This window comes from Drosophila grimshawi, unplaced genomic scaffold, assembly GCF_018153295.1.
Source record: "Drosophila grimshawi isolate 15287-2541.00 unplaced genomic scaffold, ASM1815329v1 contig_311, whole genome shotgun sequence".
Lineage (NCBI taxonomy): Eukaryota > Metazoa > Arthropoda > Insecta > Diptera > Drosophilidae > Drosophila > Drosophila grimshawi.
Window position 1 is genome coordinate 11,104,258 of NW_025063098.1, and position 26,561 is coordinate 11,130,818.

The 26,561-nt window shown below is 40.2% G+C and overlaps 7 protein-coding genes across 7 annotated transcripts; 6 read left to right on the top strand and 1 right to left on the bottom strand.

The window, feature by feature from the left end:
- Positions 1 to 2,105: 2,105 nt before the first annotated feature.
- Positions 2,106 to 3,328, top strand: LOC6563903 (probable dimethyladenosine transferase). Its single transcript, XM_001989617.2, has 3 exons — positions 2,106 to 2,229; positions 2,295 to 3,007; positions 3,069 to 3,328. The coding sequence occupies exons 1-3, from the start codon at positions 2,172 to 2,174 to the stop codon at positions 3,216 to 3,218; spliced, it is 921 nt and encodes a 306-aa protein (XP_001989653.1). The 5' UTR covers positions 2,106 to 2,171; the 3' UTR covers positions 3,219 to 3,328.
- Positions 3,329 to 3,475: 147 nt separating this feature from the next.
- On the top strand, positions 3,476 to 4,943 carry LOC6563902 (venom protease). Its single transcript, XM_001989616.3, has 3 exons — positions 3,476 to 3,625; positions 3,686 to 3,959; positions 4,036 to 4,943. The coding sequence occupies exons 1-3, from the start codon at positions 3,520 to 3,522 to the stop codon at positions 4,616 to 4,618; spliced, it is 963 nt and encodes a 320-aa protein (XP_001989652.2). The 5' UTR covers positions 3,476 to 3,519; the 3' UTR covers positions 4,619 to 4,943.
- Positions 4,944 to 5,319: 376 nt separating this feature from the next.
- On the top strand, positions 5,320 to 6,693 carry LOC6564289 (serine protease snake). Its single transcript, XM_001989615.2, has 3 exons — positions 5,320 to 5,556; positions 5,672 to 5,933; positions 5,995 to 6,693. The coding sequence occupies exons 1-3, from the start codon at positions 5,433 to 5,435 to the stop codon at positions 6,584 to 6,586; spliced, it is 978 nt and encodes a 325-aa protein (XP_001989651.1). The 5' UTR covers positions 5,320 to 5,432; the 3' UTR covers positions 6,587 to 6,693.
- A 942-nt stretch (positions 6,694 to 7,635) lies between these two features.
- On the top strand, positions 7,636 to 8,971 carry LOC122322357 (serine protease snake-like). The gene is made up of 3 exons (XM_001989614.3): positions 7,636 to 7,832; positions 7,946 to 8,216; positions 8,278 to 8,971. Exons 1-3 carry the CDS (start codon positions 7,709 to 7,711, stop codon positions 8,867 to 8,869), a joined length of 987 nt encoding a protein of 328 aa, XP_001989650.1. The 5' UTR covers positions 7,636 to 7,708; the 3' UTR covers positions 8,870 to 8,971.
- Positions 8,972 to 9,040: 69 nt separating this feature from the next.
- On the top strand, positions 9,041 to 10,447 carry LOC6564288 (venom protease). The gene is made up of 4 exons (XM_032737062.1): positions 9,041 to 9,282; positions 9,345 to 9,612; positions 9,680 to 9,995; positions 10,068 to 10,447. The coding sequence occupies exons 1-4, from the start codon at positions 9,207 to 9,209 to the stop codon at positions 10,341 to 10,343; spliced, it is 936 nt and encodes a 311-aa protein (XP_032592953.1). The 5' UTR covers positions 9,041 to 9,206; the 3' UTR covers positions 10,344 to 10,447.
- A 314-nt stretch (positions 10,448 to 10,761) lies between these two features.
- LOC6564287 (NAD-dependent protein deacetylase Sirt7) lies at positions 10,762 to 14,174 on the top strand. The gene is made up of 2 exons (XM_001989612.3): positions 10,762 to 11,188; positions 11,502 to 14,174. Exons 1-2 carry the CDS (start codon positions 11,015 to 11,017, stop codon positions 13,803 to 13,805), a joined length of 2,478 nt encoding a protein of 825 aa, XP_001989648.2. The 5' UTR covers positions 10,762 to 11,014; the 3' UTR covers positions 13,806 to 14,174.
- Positions 14,175 to 14,923: 749 nt separating this feature from the next.
- LOC6564286 (cullin-5) lies at positions 14,924 to 19,023 on the bottom strand. Its single transcript, XM_001989611.2, has 6 exons — positions 17,253 to 19,023; positions 16,210 to 16,330; positions 15,779 to 16,136; positions 15,536 to 15,714; positions 15,320 to 15,469; positions 14,924 to 15,254 (listed from the first exon to the last, which is right to left on the bottom strand). Exons 1-6 carry the CDS (start codon positions 18,881 to 18,883, stop codon positions 15,117 to 15,119), a joined length of 2,577 nt encoding a protein of 858 aa, XP_001989647.1. The 5' UTR covers positions 18,884 to 19,023; the 3' UTR covers positions 14,924 to 15,116.
- Between the last annotated feature and the right edge of the window lie 7,538 nt (positions 19,024 to 26,561).

Consider the following 26,561-nt stretch of genomic DNA (forward strand, 5'->3'; position numbering starts at 1 on the left):
TTAAATAATAATAATAATAAATATATATGTGTTGATTTTAAAACCAAAGACTCAAACAACAAATACAATTTGCATACAAACATGAAATCAACATAGAAACAATAACAATAAACAGAAACCATTTTAACTGATGCACTATGTGCTCAGTTGAATATATGGCATCGAAATTTGTTAGTTTTGATTTATTGATTTGCATCAATCAAGTCAAATGTGTTTTTTTTTTAAATTGTTTTTAACGTACGTTGTTCTGAAAGAATCTAAATTGATCTTTTTGAAATAAACTCCACGATTCTTGTGCTGCATTTACAGGAGCACAAATTGTTTGCCGAATACTAAGTTTGATAAATTTGTATGCAAAAATTACAGTATAGCAAAAATTACTAATTCTAAGCAACATTGTTAACTAAACAAAACGCAAAAAGAAAAAACAAAAACAAAATGAAAATGAAAACTTTGTATGTAATGATAATAACAAAGCCCAAATGTGTAATAGTAATAATAATAATAATATTTATGAAATAGTAGCAAGCAGAGCGCCAGCGCTAGTTACCAATTTAAATGTTAACCTCAAGTATTCTCAAAGCCGCATTTTACTAAACCAAAATGAAGACAGGATAAATGTAAACGATGTATGAACATTATATAGATACAACCACTAGTTCGACAATGCAGTTGTCATAGCGATGAACAAATTTACATACGGATCCAGCCAGCATACATACAAACAAACATACATATTTCATATACATATTAGTATATAACTATGAAATCGCCTCGTTCGAGGTACAAGCAAACAAAATACAAAAATTGTTGGTTGTTACCGAATTTGAAGCGCATTGTGAAATAAGATACAAAAAAAAAAAAAAAAAAAACCAAATGTAACGCGTAACCTGAATTAAAAACTAAATGCAAATCGTACACAGAGAGAAAACAAGTTGAAACCCGAACTTTAGCTGTAAAATCATTTAACAAATATGATGTATTTGCAAATATTTGCCAGCATAGCCAAAGTGTAGAGCAAAAGTTGATACTAAATTCTAACGCATTCGTTTGTCTGGTTAATAACTGCATTGACAAGAAGAAGCAAACAAAACATAACCATTGAGTGCACCCACAAGAAGAACCCTGTGCTTATCCACCCAAAACCACACAAGCCCACTCGCATTAGCTTGCCCAAACTGATAGCTGAGTTAGCTGTTGGCATTAGCTCTCAGCTAGTCGCAGACTCTGGCTCGGCTGGTGCACAACATTCTATTGAAATTAATGGTCTGAGCCATTGACATTCTCTTTCGAAATTGCCTAAAAATCATAACAACAACAAAATTGCAACTAGAAAATAGATTGAATTCGCTTGACTTCTACATATTCTGAAGTGCGGAACCTTTTGTAATATCAATCTTAGATACATAATACATACATATATACCCAAAGTCATATGCCACGCCTACAGATACACCTTTTTACGTACCTTCTGCAATTTAGATTCTACACACATAGACAACACTTAAACAGTAACAACAATAACATCAACAAATGCAAATTTAAAATCGTTAACTGATTTAAGACAAAGCAAATCAGAAAATAGAAATTACTCACTGAAAGTATATTGAATAAATGGACAAAAAGTATTGAAAACCCACATAATTATATTGAGCAAAAAGAAAAGCATAAATAATGTTTAAGTTATATTTAATGAAAAGAATAAATAAGTTACAAAGAAAAGTCAAAAGCCAACAGTTGATATGTTGTAAAAAAGAAAAAAAAATGAACTAAGGGAAGACAGTGAGTGTTATTCAAGCAACTAAATAAATGGTAACAAATGTAAGATGAAAGTGAGGAAAGATAACCAAAGAAAACAAAATTACTAAAATTGATTATAATTTTAAGTGAAGATTTAATGAAAAAAAAAAAACTAATTAATAAATAAACAGGTAACACCTATAAAAATGTATCATTCGGCTTTATTTGAATATTTGTATCTCTATATTTCTATCTGATTTTCAAAAATAACAGCGCGCCAAAATTGCTATCTGGCAACGCTACAGAAGCGAATGCAGCCCTGGCCCGGCCACATGGTAGCCAGAATAAAGGAGCAAAGAAGACAAAGAAAAACAAATTTACACTGCAACAGCCGTAACTAAATAATTGTGCATTATTAACATTATTTGACGATGCCAAAGGTGAAAACAGAAAAGAAAAGTCGCATACACCATGAAGTGCAAAAGCAAGGTAACAAATTACAGCAATACACATATATGAAAGAGCTCCCACAATAAAAAGCACTTGTTCGGCAGGCATTGTGTTCAACAAGGATTTTGGCCAGCATATATTGAAGAATCCCTTGGTCATAACTACAATGTTGGAGAAGGCGGCACTGCGTGCCACCGATGTGGTGCTAGAAATCGGTCCCGGCACAGGCAATATGACTGTGCGAATGCTGGAGCGTGCCAAGAAGGTAATTGCCTGTGAAATCGATACACGTCTGGCGGCCGAGCTACAAAAACGTGTCCAGGCCACACCACTACAGCCCAAGCTGCAAGTGCTCATCGGTGACTTTCTGAAGGCGGAGCTACCCTTTTTCGACCTGTGTATTGCCAACGTGCCGTATCAGATCAGTTCGCCACTGATATTCAAGCTATTGTTGCATCGTCCGCTTTTCCGCTGTGCCGTCCTGATGTTCCAGCGTGAGTTTGCGCAGCGTTTGGTGGCCAAGCCGGGCGATAAGCTCTATTGCCGTTTGAGCGTCAATACGCAACTATTGGCACGCGTCGACATGCTGATGAAGGTGGGCAAAAACAATTTCAAACCGCCGCCCAAAGTAGAGTCGAGTGTGGTGAGACTGGAGCCAAAGAATCCACCGCCACCCGTCAATTTCACCGAATGGGATGGCCTCACCCGCATCGCATTTCTACGTAAAAATAAAACGCTAGCAGCGACATTCAAAGTGAACTCTGTGATGGAAATGCTCGAAAAGAACTACAAATTATATCGCTCACTGAGGAATGAGGTATGTTAAATGCCTTATATCATTATATATAATTGTTTTCAATTATGTTTTTCACTTGCAGCCACTTGAGGAGAACTTCAATATACAGGAGAAAATCATTGGCATACTAGATGAGCAGGGCATGGGGCAATCACGAGCGAGATCTATGGACATTGATGAATTTATGCGACTACTGTTGGCTTTCAACTCGGCTGGCATACATTTCAACTGAATTGCTTTAGAGTATCGTTAATTGTTTAATATAACTAATTTAAGGGAACAAGTTCGTAACTATCGTTATCTTTGTATGCATACAAATACAAAATGTTACACACAAACAGATCAGCGTCAATATTGTAATCGTTGTATGAATTTGGGTTAAAAAGAGAGCGCTTGAAAAAAGAGAGAGAGAGTTGTGTTTCCGCTGTTGTGAGCAGCGTTGCTTTCAGCGAGTTAATCAATCGATTCGATTCGTTTGTTGATCAGTCGCTCCCGGATCTTGTTTAAATAAAGTTCAAATCGTCGCATAGATAATGCGAACAATGGGGCAGATTACTTCTGTTCGTTTGTTGATTCTAACGATTTTGTTCGTGACATCACTTGTACTTGGACAAGATCCGGATCCAGTTGTGAAGGAGGGTAAAAACTATTGGCTGTTATCTTTTGTATTATTATCTAAGCAACACATCAATTTCCCAGCTTGTACGCAGTTCAAACGCAGTGTCTTCGAGGAGAGAGTACCATTTAGTCACTTTTTTGCAAATGCGCCCATTTCTTGGGAGACGATTGATTCCTGTGATGGCTCACGGCCGCTAATTGTGGGCGGCTCACCTGCCGACCCCAAGGAGTTTCCACACATTGCACGCTTGGGCAATCGGAATGCAACTGACAATACAACCAAATGGTTCTGTGGCGGCACATTGATTAGCAATCGTCTCGTGCTAACCGCCGCCCATTGCCTTTACTCGGAAAAGTACGTATGTAACGCATTAAGCGGCATGCTTATTAATTGTCACGACGTTTCAATGATCTTAATCTCTATGGTGCAGCGGTGAAGTGAACGTTGTGCGCTTGGGTGAGTTGGACTTTTCCACCGACAAGGATGATGCCGACCCCGAGGACTTTGGTGTGAAAGCCCCTATAGAGCATCCAGATTTTAATTACCAAATGCTTTATAATGATATCGCCCTTCTACAATTGGATCGTATCGTAAATTTTAATTTCTACAAGCATCCAGCTTGCCTACCTTTCAAAACGGGCGCGGCGAGCAAAACCTTCATTGCCATTGGTTGGGGGGACAAAAAGTTTGCCGGCCGGCCGTCTGAAGAGCTGCGTAAAGTGCAGCTCAACAATTTCGGGAATCGGTGCTCCACAATCGACGTTGACGAGCTACCCAATGGCTATAATTCAAGCACACAGATATGCATTGGATCCAGCGAGAGGAAGGACACTTGCTCCGGTGACTCTGGTGGCCCCCTGCTAAACTATCATGAGGAGTATCCGTGCATGTACCATGTGATGGGCATCACCTCATTTGGCACTGGATGTGGCACACCCAATGTGCCCAGCATCTATACACTCGTGCATTTCTACTTGGATTGGATCAAAAAGGAGATGGCTAAAAACAATTAAAAGTACTATTGACAAGAACAAATTTGGAAAACCATTTACTTCGTAGTTATTCGCCTCATTTGAATATTTCAAAATGAAATAATAATAATTGTAATCTCTAAAATCCATTTTATTCGCATTTATTTAACACAGAACGGCTTATGCAAGGAATAATTAGTAGCACAGGGATTAGGAGGAAATGAGAAGAAGTAATGAGACGGTCTAGATGGAACAGAAAAGAACAGAAAAGAAACTCAAAGCAATGAAGAATCGATGTATAATTCAAAAAATATCTGAGCAACCCTCAATATGAGAAATAAAAACGGGAATTCCCAATCTATCAATATATAAACTTATGTCATATATGAAAATAAAATTGCAAGCACAAATATAAAAGTTTATACCTAGGTACAATCAAATACTGCACTCAAAGAAAAAGGGCGATGATATTTCCACAACAAATTATTGCAGCGGACTTCTAAGAAGGAAACAAAATAATTATCCACATAAGCATTGTATTTACAATAATAACGAAAACGAAAGTGTCTTTGAACTGCGGTAGTTTTTTTTCCCTGTGCACAAGTATCAATGATTATTGCAATTCTGAGAACGAGATTTTTCATCTTATCAATAAAACCTATTGGCCTTTATACATTTGTGCATATTTGCAAATATATATATATATGTATGCACATATGAATCTTTGTATATTTCCAGAAATTAACAGACCGAAAACACACCTTGAACCTCTCCGAGCAGCAGTTGTATTTTGGCATAATATTGAGTCGGATATGATTAGCAGCAGCGACTGGCGGCTGTCTTATTATTGATTAAAATGCAAATAGTGAATTATTTGAAAAGCGATTTTCATTTAAAATCGTTGTGGTTGCTGGCAATTCTGACTATTAACTTAGTTGAGCGACATTTGACATTTGCTCAAGATTCAGAGATCGTCAGTTGTAAGCAATCAGATAGAAAATTATAATTTATATAGAAATATAAATATAATATATATATATATATATGTGTATATTGACTGATATTTGTTTTTAAATCTCTAACTCTCTTCCACAGCATGTACTAGATACGAAGAGAGCGTCTTTGATCTACAGGATGGATACAGTTTCCTCTTGCGAAATGATCCGATTACCAAAAAATCGTTTGATACTTGCCACCACTATATTGTTGGGGGTACGCTGGCCAAGCCGAAGGAGTTTGCACCCATGGCACGGCTGGGTTATCGTAATGCTGACAATGAAACCAAATGGTTTTGTGGCGGCACATTAATCAGCAATCGTCTGGTGCTAACTGCTGCCCATTGTCTCTACTCGGAACTGTAAGTGGGGTAAAAGGCGGAAAGCTACAATTCTAATCTATAATCCCATCTGCACTTGAAGCGGTGCCGTTAATGTGGTACGCTTGGGTGAGCTGGACTTTAATAGCGACACGGAGGACGCACAGCCCGAGGACTTTGGTGTGCACAACTCGACCGAGCATCCCGACTTTGAATATGGTCTGCTGTATAATGATATTGCTCTGCTGGAGCTGGATCGCGGGGTGCGATTCAGTGCCTATAAGCATCCAGCTTGTTTGCCCTTCAATGATGACAGCAATTCTATGGAGACCATCATTGCCATTGGCTGGGGTCACACCACAACTGCGGGCAGTGACTCGAGCAAGCTGCTCAAGGTGAAACTAACTGGAGTTGGTGTGAATTGCACTGCCATCGCCATTGATATTGACGAGCTGCCCAATGGCTTTAATGCAACCACACAGATATGCCTCGGATCCAGCGATAGCAAGGACACCTGCAACGGTGACTCCGGCGGTCCAACGCTCATTTACCATAAGGAGGATCCGTGCATGTATCATGTGATGGGCATCACCTCAGTGGGTATTGGATGTGGCACACCCAATGTGCCTAGTATCTATACGCGGGTCCATTTTTATTTGGATTGGATCAAAAAGGAGATGGCTAAAATCAATTAAAATTACTATTGACAAGAACAAATTAGGAAAACCATTTACTTCGTAGTTATTCGCCTCGTTTGAATATTTCAAAATGAAATAATAATAATTGTAATCTCTAAAGTTCATTTTATTCGCATTTATTTATTTAATGTCAGCTGAAGCCAGTCGACACTGAAAAAAGTCAAAAAGTAATAACTAAAATATATTAAATTAATTTACTTAAAAAATTAATTTTATTATTAAATTTCAATTTTAAAAATATAAAATATTTAAATGATTTTTGGAGATATTTAAATTCGAAATGTTCCTTCCATTGTTGCATGGATTGGGAAAATCACAGAAAAATCACAATCAGATCAATAAATAGTTAGTTTGACTAAAGATGTATTGTAATCATTATAGATAACACAGAACGGCTTATGCAAGGAATAATTAGTAGCACAGGGATTAGGTGGAAATGAGGAGAAGTAATGAGACGGTCTAGATGGAACACAAAAGATCGTCAGAAAAGTCAATTATATATAACAAATTTAACAAACTTAGACACAGAAACAAAGCAATGAAGAATCGAAGTATAATTCAAATAAATATCTGAGCAACCCTCAATATGAGAAATAAAAACGGGAATTCCCAATCTATCAATATATAAACTTATGTCATATATGAAAATAAAATTGCAAGTACTAATATAAAAGTTTATACCTAGGTACAATCAAATACTGCACTCAAAGAAAAAGGGCGATGATATTTCCACAACAAATTATTGCAGCGGACTTCTAAGAAGGAAACAAAATAATTATCCACATAAGCATTGTATTTACAATAATAACGAAAACGAAAGTGTCTTTGAACTGCTGTAGTTTTTTTTCCCTGTGCACAAGTATCAATGATTATTGCAGTGCTGAAAACGAGATTTTTCATCTTATCAACAAAAGCCTTTATAAATTTGTGTATATTTGCTAATATATATATATATATATATATATATATGTATGCACATAACAGTCTTTGTATATTTCTAGAAATTAACAGACCGAAAACACACGTTGAACCTCTCCAAGCAGCAGTTGTATTTTTGCATAATATTGAGTCGGATGTGATTAGCAGCAGCGACTGGCGGCTGTCTTATTATTGATTAAAATGCAAATAGTGACTTATTTGAAAAGCGATTTTCATTTAAAATCGTTGTGGTTGCTGGCAATTCTGACTATTAATTTAGTTGAGCGACATTTGACATTTGCTCAAGATTCAGAGATCGTCAGTTGTAAGCAATCAGATAGAAAATTATAATTTATACAGAAATAAAAAATATATATATATATATATATGTGTATATTGACTGATATTTGTTTATAAATCTCTCTCTCTCTTCAACAGCATGTACTAGATACAAAAAGAGCGTCTTTGATCTACAGGATGGATACAGTTTCCTCTTGCTAAATGAGCCGATTACCAAAAAATCGTTTGATACTTGCCACAGCTATACGCGACTAATTGTTGGGGGTACGCCGGCCGAGCCGAAGGAGTTTGCACCCATGGCACGGCTGGGTTATCGTAATGCTGACAATGAAACCAAATGGTTTTGTGGCGGCACATTAATCAGCAATCGTCTGGTGCTAACTGCTGCCCATTGTCTCTACTCGGAACTGTAAGTGGGGTAAAGGGCGGAAAGCTACAATTCTAATCTATAATCCCATCTGCACTTGAAGCGGTGCCGTTAATGTGGTACGCTTGGGTGAGCTGGACTTTAATAGCGACACGGAGGATGCACAGCCCGAGGACTTTGGTGTGCACAACTCGACCGAGCATCCCGACTTTGAATATGGTCTGCTGTATAATGATATTGCTCTGCTGGAGCTGGATCGCGGGGTGCGATTCAGTGTCTATAAACATCCAGCTTGTTTGCCCTTCAATGATGACAGCAATTCTCTGGAGACCATCATTGCCATCGGCTGGGGTCACACCACAATTGCGGGCAGTGACTCGAGCAAGCTGCTCAAGGTGAAACTAACTGGAGTTGGTGTGAATTGCACTGCCATCGCCAATGATATTGACGAGCTGCCCAATGGCTTTAATGCAACCGCACAGATATGCATCGGATCCAGCGATAGCAAGGACACCTGCAACGGTGACTCTGGCGGTCCAGTGCTCATCTACCATAAGGAGTATCCGTGCATGTATCATGTGATGGGCATCACCTCATTGGGTATTGGATGTGGCACACCCAATGTGCCTAGTATCTATACGCGGGTGCATTTTTATTTGGATTGGATCAGACAGCAGATAGAGCGAATCTCTTGAATGTCTTGAGTTTCTTGAAATTAATATTTAGCTAATTGTAAGAGTTGCATTGATATGTGGAAAGAATTAAACAATTTGTTGTTAGAACAGCGTGTTAACTAACTACATAGCTATTAACTAATCGGCTGATTATTGATAACCAATCTCAGCCTTTGTTCCCATCCCAGTATGAGTGAGAGAATGCCAGTGTGTGTGTGTGTGTGTTTAAACCTGTTCGGCGAGATAGATAGAGAGCGGACTTACTTAAAGATAGATGTGCTCGTTCGATTCGAGGCATTCTGTTGTGCCCGCAAACCGGTTAGCAAGGCGTATTTGGTAAACAAATTAAAACTTGAGGATGTGGCCAGCAACGTTGTTGCTTTTTCTTCTCCCATTTAGCCAGATTTTGGGCCATTTAAATGAAACTGTCAACTGTAAGTAAGAATCCCAATCCCAAATGCGGCAAAAAACATTTCATTTGAGCGGAGTTTTGCAGCCTGCACCGATTATAAGAAGCGCATCTTTGAGAAGTCGGAGGATTATAGTTACCTACTCCCCGATGCGCCCATTGTACGTAAGACAATTGACAATTGCCGCCGATATTCGCCACTGATTGTCGGCGGTAAGCCGGCCGATCCCAAAGAGTTTCCACCAATGGCACGACTGGGACATCGACAGGAAGGGAACACCGCCTGGTTCTGTGGCGGCACTCTAATTAGCAACAGATTCGTTCTGACCGCTGCCCATTGCTTCGATTCGGAGGAGTGAGTAAATAATGCTGATAAAATGGCACTCATTGCACTCATGTGGCTTCAAAAATGTCAATTTCAGCGGTGATGTGAATGTGGTTCGATTGGGCGACCTGGACTTTGATAGTGACAAGGACGATGCGGCGCCAAAGGACTACGCTGTTGCCGATAACATACGGCATCCAAATTTTACGAGCACCGAGCTTTACAATGATATTGCTTTGGTTAAACTGGCGGAGGATGTTCGCTTCGATCAATACAAGCATCCAGCGTGTATGCCTTTTGAGACTGGCCAAAACATGGATTCCTTCATAGCCATCGGTTGGGGCAGCACTCGCTTAGCGGGCCAATCCTGGTCGCAGTTGCTAAAAGTCAAACTCGATCGGATCGGAGATGAGGTTGAATTATATATATATTTATTTTTCATATATAAGCATTAATAGATTCTTTAAATTCCCTTCCGCGTCCAGGTGTGCCGCAGAGTAATTGAGGAGAGCGACGACTATCCGCTTGGATTCGAGACGAGCACTCAGATGTGCGTGGGTTCCTCCGAGTCGAAGGATACCTGTAACGGTGACTCGGGTGGACCGATTCTAGTTTATCACAAGGACTATCCTTGTATGTACCACATTATGGGCATTACGTCGGCCGGAATTGCCTGCGGTACACCCAAAATACCCAGTGTTTACACGCGGGTTCATCATTACTTGGATTGGATTATGACAGTTATGGCTAATAATAAGTAATTATTATCAAATGTTTACCCAATATTTTTCATAATTACTCTAATTTAAATCACCATTCATACATAATTAATCATAATGAAATAAATTTAATTTCATATTCGGTATTTTGTGTTCAGTTGAAATATGACTGGTGTTCATTTTTGACTGTCTGGCAACGCCCGTCTTGACTCTTAGGGATGTACCCAGTGTGGGGAGGCACTGATGTTTTCATAATTTTTATTGACAGCTAATAGTTATTTAAATACATTACTTGCAGTATTGATTTAATTTGTTTGTACATGTACTTCGCACAACCTGCAATAATTAATACTCTAAATGCATATAACATATTAAGCCCAGCATTTTTGGCATGTGAACAGTTACTCTGTGCTACTCGCTACAATTAAGTACTCGCCACAAGTAACTGAAAACAAAAATATCGCACATCACTATTGTTGTTTACAAAAAAAAAAAAAAAAAAAAAAACGTTAATTTAAGTTGTGGAAAAACAACAAGAACTAAAAACGCCAAGATGTCGACAAAAACGGTGACAAATAAAATGTAAACAATTGACTAGGTTTTATATATAAACAATTAACGTGTTTGCTGCCCGGACGTCGGCGCGCTGCATTTGCGCTGTGCTTTAATTCCTTTCCCTTTTTAACGTGCGTTTGCGACGCACATTAATACACATGTATGTCGAATTGAGTCCAAAATCAAACAGTTTGGGCACAAACATGGAGCCGGATGACGAACTGCAGCCAGTCGTTTCCGATGCAGTCGTGCAGTCATATAAGACGCGGGCCAAAATGAATCCGGCGAAGAAAGATAACGAGAAACGGCGACGCAAGGATGCCATGCGAAAGGTAATTAACATGCATGTGTGTGTGTGCCTCCTGTGTGTGTGTGTGTGTGTCTGTGTATTGTGTTTGTGGCTTGCAAATGAATATTTATTTGTATAAATATATATATATTTATGTGTGTGTGTGTATGTATATGCATGTGTGTGTACAGTGGTTAAATTGCAAATGAAATCAAAGTTAATTATAAATCGCAAATATCAATAACTAAAAAGATAAGTTATTTATAGCTTGATAAAAGTCACCAGCAAGTTATAATTATCAAGCATAAATTATTGATTGAGTGCTTTTTAATATACATCTAATATAATTTGTATAGGTTTCGCTGATTTTACGCAAATGCGACTCACTGCGCACCGTTGAGGATCGCCAGTTTCTGGAGAAGCATCCCGACATTGTGAAGACCACAAAGAAACGCAAGGAGCGCATCGAGATTTACAAGGAGCGCATCGTTGAGAAAGAGGATGAGCCGCACGTGATCGAAGCGAAGGTGGAGCAGCTGGCCAATATCATATCGCAAGCGAAACATTTGATTTGTTATACTGGCGCCGGCATCAGTACAGCGGCCTTGATACCCGATTATCGAGGTAGCCAGGGCATCTGGACGCTGCTGCAGAAGGGCAAGGATATTGGGGAGCATGATCTGTCTAGCGCCAATCCCACCTACACCCATATGACGCTCTTCGAGCTGCACAGACGCCGCCTGCTGCGGCACGTCGTCTCGCAGAATTGCGATGGACTGCATCTGCGCTCGGGTCTGCCGCGACAATCGCTCTCCGAGATCCACGGCAACATGTATGTGGAGGTGTGCAAGCACTGCAAACCAAATGCGGTCTACTGGCGTCAGTTCGATGTCACCGAAATGACAGCACGCTATTGCCACAAGACGCATCGGCTGTGCCACAGATGTTCGGAACCTCTGTATGACACGATTGTGCATTTTGGGGAGCGAGGCAATGTGAAGTGGCCACTGAACTGGGATGGGGCCACCCGCAATGCGGAGCGAGCGGATGTTATACTCTGTTTGGGTTCCAGTCTCAAGGTGCTCAAGAAGTACACATGGCTCTGGCAGATGGACAAGCCGGCACGGCAACGGGCCAAGATCTGTGTGGTGAATCTGCAGTGGACGCCCAAAGATAGCATAGCCAGCATCAAGATCAATGGCAAGTGCGATAGCGTCATGGCGCAATTGATGCGACTGCTCAACATAACGGTGCCCGTGTACAGCAAGGAGAAGGATCCGATTTTTGCACATGCCACGCTCCTAATGCCCGAGGAGCTGCACACACTGACGCAGCCGTTGCTTAAGAATGCCCACGAGGAGGAGGCGGGCGATACCCAATCCTGCACAACGACAACCGAGGAGACACAGGACTCGACCATTTCCGGGGATAGCTACAGTGAACTGCCAATTGGAAGGGGACCACGCATTCGGACACCCATCAAGAATGGACGACGCATCAAGACGAATCTGGAGATGAGGCAAAAGTATGCACGGCCAGTGCTGGCGGTGACCACCGACAGCGTCAGCCTGGAGAATGGTCTGCCGGTGAAAACGGAAGTGGACCCCGTAACAGATGAGCCGGACATTAAAGTCAAGACTGAAACGGATCTGAAACTGGAGCCTAAGGAGGAGCTGGAACTGCTTGCGCCCAGTCTAGACACAACTTGCATAAAGCAGGAGCAGAAGGAGGTGGAGGAGGAGCTGCTGCCCAAGCTGGAGCCGTCTAGCGAAATCACAAATGGACACCAGCAAGCTGCCAAAAATGGTCTTCTGGAGCTGCCTAAACTAGTCGCCATACAGAAACCCTATGTGGATGTGAACAGTTGTCCGGGCCTGTGCCTGCTGCCTGTGGAGCTGCGGCTAGAACCGCGCCTGGAGCCCAGTTTAGGCAGTTTGCCGCCGGTACAGCTGCCACCGCTGGTGCCCATTGGTGCACCACTCTACACGCCCTTCGTGCAGCCGCAATCGCAGCCGGTGTTGCCGCCATCGCTGCAGACGCTCAATCTGCAAAGCGATAGCACCACTTGCTCCGCAGAGTCAACCACAGAGAATGATGACGATGATGACAGGGATGTCGAGGAAGAGGAGGAGGATGAGGAGGAGAATGATGATGAGGACGATAAGGAACCGTTTCATATGTCACAAATGGATTTGCTGCGACGTCACAGCGATCACGAGCTACTGCGTCAACTACCCAGCTGGTATGATGCGAAATATGCGTATTCGGGTCTGCACAGCATTTTGATACCGCCGCCATCTGATCTCAACATCTGGAACTCACAGGTGGTGCCCAGTTTCGCCATGAATCGTTCCGCCGCCGGCTGTGAGTTCTGTTTAGATCGCTATGCGGAACTCGAGTGCCAATTCTATCGTCGCTGGCATCTCGCCCAGCGGAACCATAAGAAACGTGCCCGCAGCGGTCGCTTCGTTGTCTGCGAATGCTGTCCCACTAGCGACGATGACGATGACTACGATGAGAACATCTCGCTGGCCCACATTGCCGCCGCCGAGACGGCCAAGCGTCGCCTGCAGCTGAGCCACAGTTTTCCACGCAAACTCGCCCGCACCCAGGCTGGCTGGTATGGCAAGGGCTATAAGAAGGGACGCAAGCGCAGATAGAGCAGATCTGCGGATCTGTCCGGGATATGGATGACACGAAGCCACCTTGTCCTCGCTTCTAATAGTATTCGAGCATAGTCTAGTAGCTGTAATCATAGGCATATATGGATAGTATTATAAGTATCTAGCTCGTAGTGCCACTCGCATTAGGTGTTCGTCTAGGCTTGTGGATCTTATTTCCACACTCACACACACCACTACACACACACACACACACAAAGAATGGGTGTTGTTTCATTTTTGTCAGTTGCAGCTCCTGCAATCCTTGGTCCAATTTAGTTTTAAGTGTATCCATTGCAGCTGCTAACATCTATGTACATTTTTTGTCATTTTACTCTTGACCAGTTTTGGTTGTTCTTTTTTGTATGTTTTCTGTGCATTTATCAGTCAGTTTTTTTAAAAATTATTTGTTCCTTCCTTTTGTTGCATGCCACGTTTTGATGCCTATTTATGTAAACAATAAAATGCAAGATATTAAGCAACCAGAGTTAAGAACGTGTTTGGTTTTTTGACACAACTCTTTTCAGACACCTCTCTTCGTTTGCAGCAGTTTTTAGTTTTAAAATGTTTACTAATTTCTATAGATCATATTTAATGGGTTCCAAATTTCGTTTAATTCAATTGAAAATGTTGTTTTTATAATTTTCCGAGAAAATGATAATTTTCTATCGGTTGTATACTTAATTTATTTAAAATACAATATATATGCTTTATAATTTCATTAACTTAAACATATAATATTGCTATTCTAGTTTTAGTTCTGCCATCGTATGTATAATTATGTCTGTTTGTGTGTGTTTGAGTGTGTGTATGTGTGTGTCTTTGAAGAGATTCAACTTGTAATGAAGTTAATCCGAACATTCCAATAGTTGTGATGGGGTATGGGAGATGGGGTGGATGTGTGTGTTTGGTTGTGAATGATTTTTCCAAAAAAAAAAAAGAGACTTTAAATAACCTAAGCAGTAACATAAACAAACAGGACACGTAAACGTGGAAAACAACAAAAGGCTATTTAGTTGGCGGCTACAAACAGGACTTAAAGACATATACCTAAGCTGCTAAGCCGAGCTGCCAAAACAATGCGAATATAATAAAATAATTACGAATTGACAAACATATAAAATTGTTGTGTTCTTCTTTTTCTTTTCCTTTAAAAAAAGAGCAATTTTGAAACATGCCCCAGGACGCAAAAGTCATTAAAAAAGAAACATTGAGAAAAGTGTGAGATAAAAAAGAGAAATTAAAATTGTTGGTTGGTTGTTTGATGAGTGGGAATGGATACTAGGCAAGGACGCAAAGGACGCATCACAGTTAGGCCACATAAATGAACATGTTGATGTCATCATCGTCGCGTCGCATATACTTGTGTTCGATAAGCCACTCGAGCTGCTCCTTGATCATCTTCTTCGATGGCAGGAACATGTTCTTCAGTATATCGATGAGCTCCGCCTGAACGAAAATAAGAATTATTATCCTTGCTCTGATAATTGGTATTATTTGGTATTTTGACTCACTTGGAGCGCCGCATTGTTCATGCGCTTGCGCACCTTCATAATCTTTATGATTGCCTCCTGGGTGCGCAGGATGCGCAGCTGGACAATGGACTGATTATCCTCCTGCTGCGAACGCTCCGTGCTCAGTTGAAGACGACCAATAAGATTTAACTGCAGCAAAAAAAGACAATTTCAATCAATTTCCTAGTTCATAGGTCGATGCAAGTGATTAATCACCTTGCCACGACGCTGTGATTTGCCATTCTTGACAATGGCAAACTCCTGATTGATATAAAACATGGTGTTCTCGGCAAAATCTTTGGGTGAATTGATCACCGTTGGCTCCATAAGCAGAATTTGCTTCTTGATCTTGGGAAAGGCGACCAGCGACCACAAAGTACGTCTCAGCTCCGGATCTGCAATGATATTTATATATTTAGTTATATTTCGCTTGTTGTTGATCTTAAGTGGTTTGCTCACCCGGCAGCTCGGTGGCCAGACGTAGATTCTCATAGGAGATTTTGTCGTGCTGCCGCTGATTCCAGGCAAAGAGCACGGCCATTTGAAATGTGGTCACATCGAGATCGTAGCGACCGAAATTGTTCACAAACGTGATGGTGCCATTGCTCATGTGATGATACCATTGCAGCTTACGGCCGGAATGCTTCTTCTTGTAGAACTCCTCCACATCGGGTATATAGTCCTCCAATTCAATGGGCAGCGATACAGAGACACGCTCCGAGCAGCGCGCCCACGCGCCAGCGTTGAGTATTTTAATATTGATGGCATCATGCCGACTTATCGAGTTACGGAATTGAGTATTCAGATCTTCGCTGACCTGTTGGTTGTTCAGCAAGAAAGCAATGTTAGTGATAAAGTAATCATTGGATGTGTGCTCAAATGGGACTCACCTTAATGTCCTGGAACATGCGTGCCAGTCTATTGACATAGTCAGCGGGCATGCCAACCTCGCGCAGCCATTCAACTATATCCTCCTCCTTTTCGCTGTCCGCGCTAGTGCCCAGTATTAAACTTGAAGAAGAAATATACATTTTAATCAGTTTTTTTTTTAGAAATAATTTCTGCGTATAAATTACAACAATTTTGATTGTCTTTATTTTTTTGCGAAATATCTGTTATTAAGAAATGCAATTGATTTTTAAACACTGTTCTTAGAAAAAATCCTGTCTGACAGAAGGTGGTATTAAAATGTGGTCTCTAGACTGTAATATCAAAGAATCTCGAGTTCGTTAGTTAGTTTTTTCAGATCAAGTAACACAAATAAATAAAATGCTCTATTATATACACATATAGGAAATTAGACATATATTTATTTTGAACTTAAGAGCACTGGATTTTAGAGAACCACTACCTTATTTTTAGAAATTTATACAATGACGTAAAACGTATAAATTTCTAAACAATCTCTGACAAGCTCTAAAGTTTCTTTATGATTTGAATTTCTTCAACTCCACCCAAAAATATGAACGTTTTATGGAATACGTTTGCTTTACATATTTATTGTGCCCAATTCCATTGACTATCAAAGCTCGCTTGAACCAAATGATTCCACGGCTCTAAGACTAATAAGGAAATCAAATTTTCAGGGTTTGAACAAGCCTGATTATAGAAATAGGTATTAAAGTAAAAACAATTTGGAGCACTATAAAATTCATCTTGCGATGAATCTAATTTTAAATTTGCAAAAGTAACTTTATAATGCAAAAGTAACTTTATAATATACGTCAATTTTTAAATAAATAATTTCAAACATTATTTTGGTGATATTGACTGGAATAGAAGTTTCGAAATGTTATTTCCAAGCAAAAATTGAAAGGAAAAATGGGAAAAACAGTCAAATGGACTTTTAACAATAAATTTGAGGAGATTGGGAAAGTTGTAAGTCTCTGTTTTTGGTATGCGTGTAGGAATCTCGTCCTGGTTATAAACTCACCGTCTCGTCAAATGCACCTTGTGGTAGCGCATGAAGACATCCTTGTTGTTGACATACTTTAGGACGAGCAGGACGTCGCGCAGACGTGCATCGATCTGCTCGCTGGTGAGCCGCTTGCTAAGCGGCGTGCGACGGAGGAGCATATCGCAATAGTTGGCCAGTAGCTCGGGACACTTGCTCTCAGGCGCTGTGTATTTGACGCCTCGATTGGCGATGCTTGTGGGCAGGTCCATTTTGAAGACGCTGGTGTCGTTGACGACCATCTTGAAGGCAATGTCGCGGGCAGTAAGGAACCGGGGATCATCGTTGAAGGCGTTGCGGACCAGGTCGCTAAACTTATTGAATAGCTCCAACAGTCGCTCCACATACTTCTCCGAGTCCTGGGTAATGATCTCCGAGGCGGACTGCATGTCGGCCAATCCAGCGGACTTGATATGACGCTGCAGATCGCCCATCATCGCCTCGACGCCCTCGCCATCGAGGACGCGATCCATCAAGCGAAACATCAGATTCAAACGCTCCGTCTCATAGTCCCGAATCAAAGCCGGACACTCGGCAATTATCGAATTGAGATGATCCACAATCAGCACCTTGACCAAACGGCAGGTGAGTATATTAAAGCTGCTCGGTTCCAGATAACGCTTGGCGCGCACCTCCTCCTCGCGCAGCTTGGCATCCGCATACTTCATGTACGCCAGTACGCCATTCTCTTGTTGCTGCTCCGCCGACTTGAGCCGATAGAAATCGGCGGTGGCCTTCAAATAGGCCTTCTCGAAGTGCTCGCGATAGATTTCTAGTTTGTCCTCCGAGTTGGACGACAGATTCACATAACTCTCACGCACCCCGACCACCAGCTGAGCATCGTAGGCATCACCGTTGCGTTCGGCGTGCACAATCTTCATGGCGGACTCCTGCAGGCGATCTTTGATGTCGTGAAAGATGTGCTTGTTCCACGAGTCGAGCATTAGCTTCCGCACCGGACTATCGTCGGTAGGGCCCTTCTTGGAGCTATTGGATGCGGATGTTGCCGAATTGCTGCCAGCTCCAGCACTGGTGGAGGCGCCACCACCACCACCAGTCGTGGTTGTGGCTGCTGACGATGTAGAGGCTTTTGTGGTAGAGGAACTACTCGAGGATGCTTGATTGCTGGACGACGACGAGGAGGCGCCGGCAGCGGCGCCGGCAGCGGTGACTGAAGAAGCGGCGGCAGCAGCAGCCGAATTCGAGGTGGATGCACCGGCTGAGGATGACGATGCGGAACTGGACGCTGGCGGCTTCACCTGCGGCGACTGCTCCAGCTGGCGAAAGGGCAGCGGCAGGTAATTGGACTGTGTGAAGAATTTACGCCATTCCACAATGTAGGTGGCCAAAAGGGCCTGTTCGCCGCGCTGCGCCTGAACCAAGGACTGCGCCTGCACAATGAACTGAACGATGTCCTGCTGGAGGCCATCGTAGATTTTTGTGGCGCCTTTCTCGTCCCAGAGGCAGACGTTGTGGACGCCATAGAAGAGATCCTGCCATTCGAGCTGCGATACGGTCTCCTGGCGCAGCAGCTTGAGCACAATTTTTCGCTTTTCTGGCCATTCCTCGTCGAAGATGTCTCTGTCCCGTTTGCCTATCGCCCGCAGCATTGTTGTGTGTTTGACGTCTCTTTGTCTTTGTCAATTATGGCGAACTATATCAAATCAAAATGTTTTGATCAAGAGAAACGCTAAATTTCCTCCGCCTATAAGCGGCCGATAATAGTTTTTTCGACCGATTTGTTGTTGCGAAAGTGCGATAACAATTGATAACATTGACCTAACATACCGATAATAGAGCTCAGCTGTTGTTCAACATAATCGATTAGCAAATCGATTGAGGTAAAATACAAAAATATACTGCGCACAATATATTGGTGTTTATCGGCTGAGTTAGAGTGACAGTGCAATAATAATTGGAAAACATATCGAATGCATCAATTGAACGTCTGGCAACGCTATGGCGGCAGTCTGATAACGTCTCGCGGTGAATGGCAGATGGAGCAGCTGCAAAATGCTTGCACGCACACACAGATAAAAAGTATAGTTTAAGTGCCAAGTGCTGCGCTGCGTGGTGCATGGAAAGTGCGGGAAATCGTTGCAACGAGACTGCCTTATAGTGTTAAGAGCAAACGCGCAAGTAATTAGGGAAAAGCAAAGTGCAATGACGAATGTCAGCCGCGTGAAGAAGACAGAAAATAGGCAACAAAATATTGGTGGCATGTTTTGTGAATTTCGTAAATCTCTCGTTCCGTTTTGCTTTTTTTCTTCTCTACCACAAAAAAGGGCGCGCGAGTGAGACGACAGTAGTGTGGCTGTCAAGCAGCAGCCCAGCAGCCATCTCGCCTACTCGCACGCAACGACTCACACGTCGCAGACTCAACGTCTGCTCGCTCTCAAATGTTTGACATTTTTCACATTCAGCATTTTCCCTTTGTTCGTCGGCGGGTCTCGTCATATGGCTCGTAGAGACGCTCGTGCGTGCGTAACAAATAAAATTGAGAAAAAAGCAAATGCAAATAAATCGCTGTCTCAAAAATCACTAAAATCGTGCACAAGTGTAAATAAACAATTGTTCAATGTGCATGTGCTGTGTGCATGTGTCTCAATTCATTGAGAAATATGCGTAAAAATAAGCGTTATTTCGTGATTACTACGGCGACGACAACAACACCAACAGCAGCAGCAGCAGCAACAACAACAACAGCGCGCTGCTGCGTTCATTGACGTGACGCGCGAGTGTGAGTGTATATGTGTATGACTATGTGTGTGTGTTTGTGTTTATAATTCCTGGCGTGTGTGTGTGTTGCGAGTTGTTTTGAAATAAATAAAATACATAGCAAAAGTCAATAGCGGCGACAAGCACCGACAACAACATCAACAACAACAAGCACCGACAACAACAATCAAAACACACCACATATAAAATTGCAGTCGCTTTTGCCGCTGGCGCCTCAGCGTCAATCTGCAAAACATACATAAGTAAATGAATAAGTGCAACACATACATAAATACGTACATGCAAATGTATTTGTATATTTACATCAATTTGGTCCGCGCGCAAAATTCTATGTGAAAAGAAAGTAACGCAATATCCACAGAAAAATGCGTATTTGTATTTGTATCTGTGCCTGTGTTCGTCTCCGTGCCCGTTTTCGTGTGTGGGTGTGTGTATTCAGTGTATAGAATTGAATAAGCAGCAGCATAAGCCAAGAAAGTTTAAAAGCAATAAGAAGAAGAAGCAGATAACCAGCGAAAAAAAACACCCAAATGAAGCAATCAAATTTTGTTCAATTTTAAAACCGCAATTGTCTGTATCCCGAAGCATAAAACAAGGCGTATAAATTTTTGCCAATGAGTCGCAGACAGTCATTGGATCGACCAGGTGAGAATATATAAAAAAAAATCTTGCCCTCTTACCTATTTGTAATTAGCATTTCATTTCATTTGCTCAGCATCAACGGGCTGTGCTTGCCTGTCTGTGCTTGCATACGTGCACTTTGCGCGCACGCTCTCTCTATCTTCCGCTCTCTCTGTCTCTTCCCGTTTCTTAATTTCCGTCTGCGTGTTGGAGAGCAGCGCTCTCGTTGTGTTTCTCTCGCTGTTGCTGCTAAAAATACATTGCTCTCGCTGCTCCGAAAATGCTGCGCAGCGCAGCTGCTTTGAGCTGTCAGTGTTGCTGTATTGTTGTTCTTGTTGTTATTGCTGCAAACAACACAGCCATCAGCAACAACTGTGAAAACAAGCAACAGCAACAAAACGCCAAAAATGAAAAAAGAAAAGAAAAAAAAGAAACTGTTGTTGTGATGCAAAGGCAAACATAATAAAAACGACACAGCAGCAGCAGCGGGCATTTTTTGAATCTTTCCCTTTATTGAGTGTTGAGCTGAGCTGTGTGGTGAATTTCTATGTCTACCTTGAGTTAACAAATTTCCCATTGATGAGTCCATCATCATTTGATCGGGCGTTAATCACAATGCATTTAAAGATACTTTGGCAATATTATTTTTATATATTTTTGGCAATGCCATTGTTTTGATCATCGACGTATGTTAATAAGCCCAAAAGAGAAAGTGTCGTTGTGAACGTTGCAACATTTTGTAAATGTTAATGTGACCCAAAAGCCCAAAACGTATGAGAAAGCCAAACCGTCATATGAAAGACAAAGGCCAACAGATGAAAGAAGAACAACAGATACATACAAAACGTAAAAAAAAAATCATTTATGCTGCTCAATAGATACGTTTGTATCTATTGCAGCTGACAACTACTTGGCTGGAAATCGGTATTCAATATTAATTTATCTGTTCGATTTAGTACCACTAAGGTCGCTCCATTGGACTCTGTCGCGTGCCACAGTTGTAATTATGGGTAATGTAAGAAATGAAATCACTGATCTCCTCGAAATGCAAGCTTTGTTCAAATGAATTGAGTTGTTTTTCGATTTGGGTTCGATTTATTTCTTGTTATACTGTTATCATTCAAAGTAAGCATCAGCAACACTCAAATCAGTACAGTGGATACCTGAACGAAGTTCGATTTTAGAAAACCTTAGTAATTGGATACCTCAATTAAATCGTTGATGTTTTTGTGTTTTTATAATATTTAATTTTATCGACAACTGCCAACGTTTCGCAAATATCGATAAAAATCAATGTTCGATAGCAGTAAATGGCCCTATTGTAAACAAACAGTCTTCCATCTGATATTTATATTTATTGATCCACAGTGTTATTGTTGTTATTAAGTTCGTATAGGAAATACAGATTTTTTTAACCAAAACTTATTTTAATATTGAAAAATCTAGTATTATCAAGTCAAAAGGGTAATTCCTAGGTGACTTGTGAACTATAGTCTTCTTATTTGTTGTTTATGCGATAAATGTTTAATATTAACAAAAAACGTATTTTTATATTGGAAATGCAATCGGAAACTATAATTGCTATTGTATTTCTAATGTATTTCATGTTGCTCTACCAATATATAAACAGCTATTAATATTTCTAGCAGTTGATGCTAAAATAATTTACCAATGCTTATAATTATAAAATACCAACAATTATTGTTTACAATATTTGTGATAACAAACAGTCAATTAGAATATTTTGTTTGGTATTCATAGAATGGAGAACTTCCCACGTATATTTTTGTGTGTTGAGTCGTCGCCTACTCGCTGGCAAAAAAAATACATTATACGTTAATTTATTTATAAAATTCAATGTTCACGCTGTTTTAAGCGCCAGCTAACCACAAATTGTTCGTTCTCAATGCAAAGTAGCAACAACAGCAACAACAGCAACAACAACAACAACTGAAACAACAACATGGACTTGGGGAAGGCAGTAGGCATTTGTAGGTCAGGGTTGGGTTGTCGCGTGTAATGCAAAACGTGCCAGCAAATTGAATGCAAAAGCGCGCGTTGTTTTTGCATGCTTACAACCACAACAACAATAACAACAAATGACAACAAACAACAACAAACGACAACAAACAACAACAAACAAACAACAACAACAACAACGACTATAGCCATAACAAGAATGAAAACAAACAAGTCTGGACTGTGCTAATAAGCCCTCAAATGCATAAATTATAATATAATAACAGAAAACTGACTTGACTCGAATCGCAGGGTTCGATGCCATTTGCACTTGGCGGCAAATTCGTAATTTATTTAAATAATAGACGGCATGAAATATTACAAAAGAAAATCAAAATCACTTGGACACTTTTGGCACGCGATGCAACAATTGCAACAACAATAAAAAAAGCTCTGCTGGCTATAAATATATACTCTGTGTACTAAATGGTGAAAGGTGTATTGATTACATGTATAACAGCTTACATTTAAGCCAATAATATGTACTCTGAATGAAATATTCTCTGTTGTTGGTTTCTAGCTAGTTTATAACTGTTTTTACCTTCACTATATATAAAAAGAAATAAATCGATTTAAAAAATGATCTATAAATAAGAGTCTACTTGCATTTATTTATTTGGACAGCTGTGACAATACTGACATCATAAAAACCACAACTTTTTTCTTTTCTTACTATTGTTTGTTGTTGTTTTTATCACTCTGAATCTCTCTTAGCGCATGCCAAAAGTCCATTAAGTGTGTTTTAAATGCTGAATCGATTTTCCACCCTATTAGACGCCTATTAAGACATTGTCAATCAGAATTTTCAGCAGTTCACCGTTTGCGTTTAACGTGTTGCAAAATTCCACACATTTGATCGACTCAAGGTTATTTTTTTATTTTTTCGTTTTAAAACAAGTAAAATTGATCCAGAGCTCAACTGGGAAATACCCTGAAGCCGAGTCGTTGCGCTTACTGATTGTACATAAGAATATATATATTTCTACTGTAATTCTTTATAGATTTTTAATGAAGTTATTTATTGTCAGCTGATTAAAATGTTAAGGTATATACATAATAGATTAGATAGATATGTATTAAAAGAATGGTTTTTATTGCTATCTGTAGTCGATTTTGATCGATATTTGGAAATAGAGAAAGTTGTCGATAAAATAAAACAAATTTGATTGTCGTATGCTATACGAGAACTTATATTCCACACAGCCGAACATGTCCACATTGAGTCGATTTTTCAGTATAGATCAATAATATGGAATATATATACTTTATTGGTTCGGATTAGCTTTCTTCTTTCTGCCTGCTACATACCCTTGAACAGATTAATTATACCCATTTTAGCCATTTTTTTCGTTTTCAAGGTCGCGTTTGCAAACATAGTTTTTGATTTTTGCTGATTTTCATATATATTCATATCGATTCATTTAAAAAACAATAACTCAATTCTATTCAAAGTCAATTTGCAGACTATGTAAAATTGAGAATTTTATGCAGCTCTTTAAATCTGTATGTATAATAATTTATCTTGTTTTGTCCCAAAGTCATTTGATGCACTTATGTATGTATATAAGTGTATATAAATGTAGCTTTGACTGAAGCAGGTTGAAAATCGCCACACGCAATTTACAAATTGCTTTTCGTGTCGTATCGTTATTTGTTTGTTTTTGTTATTCTAACTCTAGCACAGTATACAAATTGGTATCGCCTTAAATATTATTTCCATGAGAAATTTGCCATTTGCTGGAATTGTTTTGAAAATTGCGCCCAGCAAAAAAGCGCTTATTTCAATTCCAACTAAAAATATGATTTATATTTGCATTTCGCTTCGATGACTAATCCATCGCAGCAGATAAGTTATAAAAAATTAATGGCCCATTATCGTTATTCTTAAGATGTATTACTTCATCAGAATCATTACTGATAACAAATTGTACATATGCCAACAACGATTCTGTCAGATTCTTCTATAGAGCGAGCAGCGAGGGCAGCTTATAAAATGTATCTGATGAATATGTGAATTGTACTGAAAACTAATTATTTATGCATTCAAATTGATAATTATAGTTTCAATAAATCGATAATCTATATACTTGTAAGTGGTTTTTTATAAGCAATGCATATTTTGTATATAGTATTCGAAATTTAAAATATAGAAAAATTAAATATTTAGCTAATTGTAAACATATTTTCCATCGCTATGATCTGCCCTCTGTTTTAATTGCGTACAACATTCATGCATGCTTACATATGTGTATATGTATATGGAGTATATGGAGCACTTCGTTCTACCTAAAATTTGGCTTATCAGTTCGAGTCGTCTATAAAATATATATACATATGTATGTGTATATTTTGTGAGAGAGCGACATATGAAAACCAAATCGCTGCTCTCCCGGGCCTACAAAGTTTCTAGTCCGAGCGCTTTTTGTTCTCTTTGTTTTTGGCTTTTTTTTTGTGTTTTTTTCTGCTCTCTTGGTTATTGCGCTTTCGCGCCTTGAGCATTTCATTGGATCGTTGCTTGAATTGTTATTGTTGTTTTTCTTGTTCTTGCTTTTGCTTTCGTTGGCTTTTATTAGTGTGGTTTAATGATTTATTTGAGCAAAGCGAAAGAAGGGACGACAACACTGTGTTGAGTTACACCGGGACATTTGCATAAAACCGGCTCACGTGAAATTGGCTGTGACAAGTAGCAAGTAGAGCAGCCAATGTTGTCAAGTGACTGACACTTGTGTGTGTGGGCACCCTATTTATTCATTGTGCTCGCAAGAGGGACAGCTATCTATAGCTACCTCTCCTTATGCTCTGCTCTCTTTGTGTGTGTGTGTGTGTGTGCGTGTCTATTTTATTTGAAATGTCCTTAGCGTTTAAGCTTATTCTTGTTGCACATAAAAGAAATTGCTTTGATTTTAAGTTGGGGAGGCGAAAAGTTTTCACATTTAAAAAGGACGCCCGAAAAATTGTATAAATCTCAGCGACTGCTGCAATGTATGTGTGTATTATGTGTATGTGTGAGCACGCTTACGTGTATTTGCTTGTGTATGCGTATGCGTGAGCGTGTGTGTAAGTGTGTGTGTGTGTCCATTAAAAGTTTACACTTTTTGGGGGTTAATCGCTGGCATCAAAGTGGTTGCTCTGGCTGGTGGGCGATGTGTATCTATCTATTAAAAAATTGAGGCGAATCGAGCGACTCGCTTGCCGGAATGGGCCAAAGACGATGCCGATGACGACGTCGTCAAATATTTTGAGCGCGACGCGCGCTCTCTCAGGAAATTATTTTTGTTGGAATACGTGACAGCAAAATTAACGGCAATAACAATGCGAGGAGAGCGTGAGCGAGAGCTGGTTTCCTTTCTGCTGGTTGCAACTGTGCTTGTTGTGCCTTTCTTGCTGCCTCTGCTATGTTGGCAAGTTTGCTGCTCTGCTCTTTCTTGTCTTTATTGCTCACTGCAAATGTCGCTCAAAAGTAGGCAGCACTTTCGCATACATATAAAGCGAAACAAAAACAAAAACAATAGCAAAAGTAGCAAAAGGAGAGGCAAGCACTAAATGGATTAGCATTGCCATATTTCATGAATATCAATAAATAATCTGGTAACCTGTAAAGCTTTTTAATCACTCTAATCTTGGTTGCCTCGCCAAATTTCTATTCCCAGTTGGCAGACTCATTTCGAGTAATTTCCGAATGCCGGCAACAAAGATGTTTTTATGTGTTGGGCATAAATTATATTTGCCTAACCTCAAACCTAGTTCGTTCCCCAAAAATGGCGTCAGCGGATGCGGTTGTGTGTGTGTGTTTGTGTGGCACACGTTCATTTAATCGATTTTGGTAACAGTTGTGTTTGTGTTGCTGCTGCTATTTTCATTAAGGGTTATTCCGGCCTGATCTCTGAGCACTGGCTGGCACAACAATAG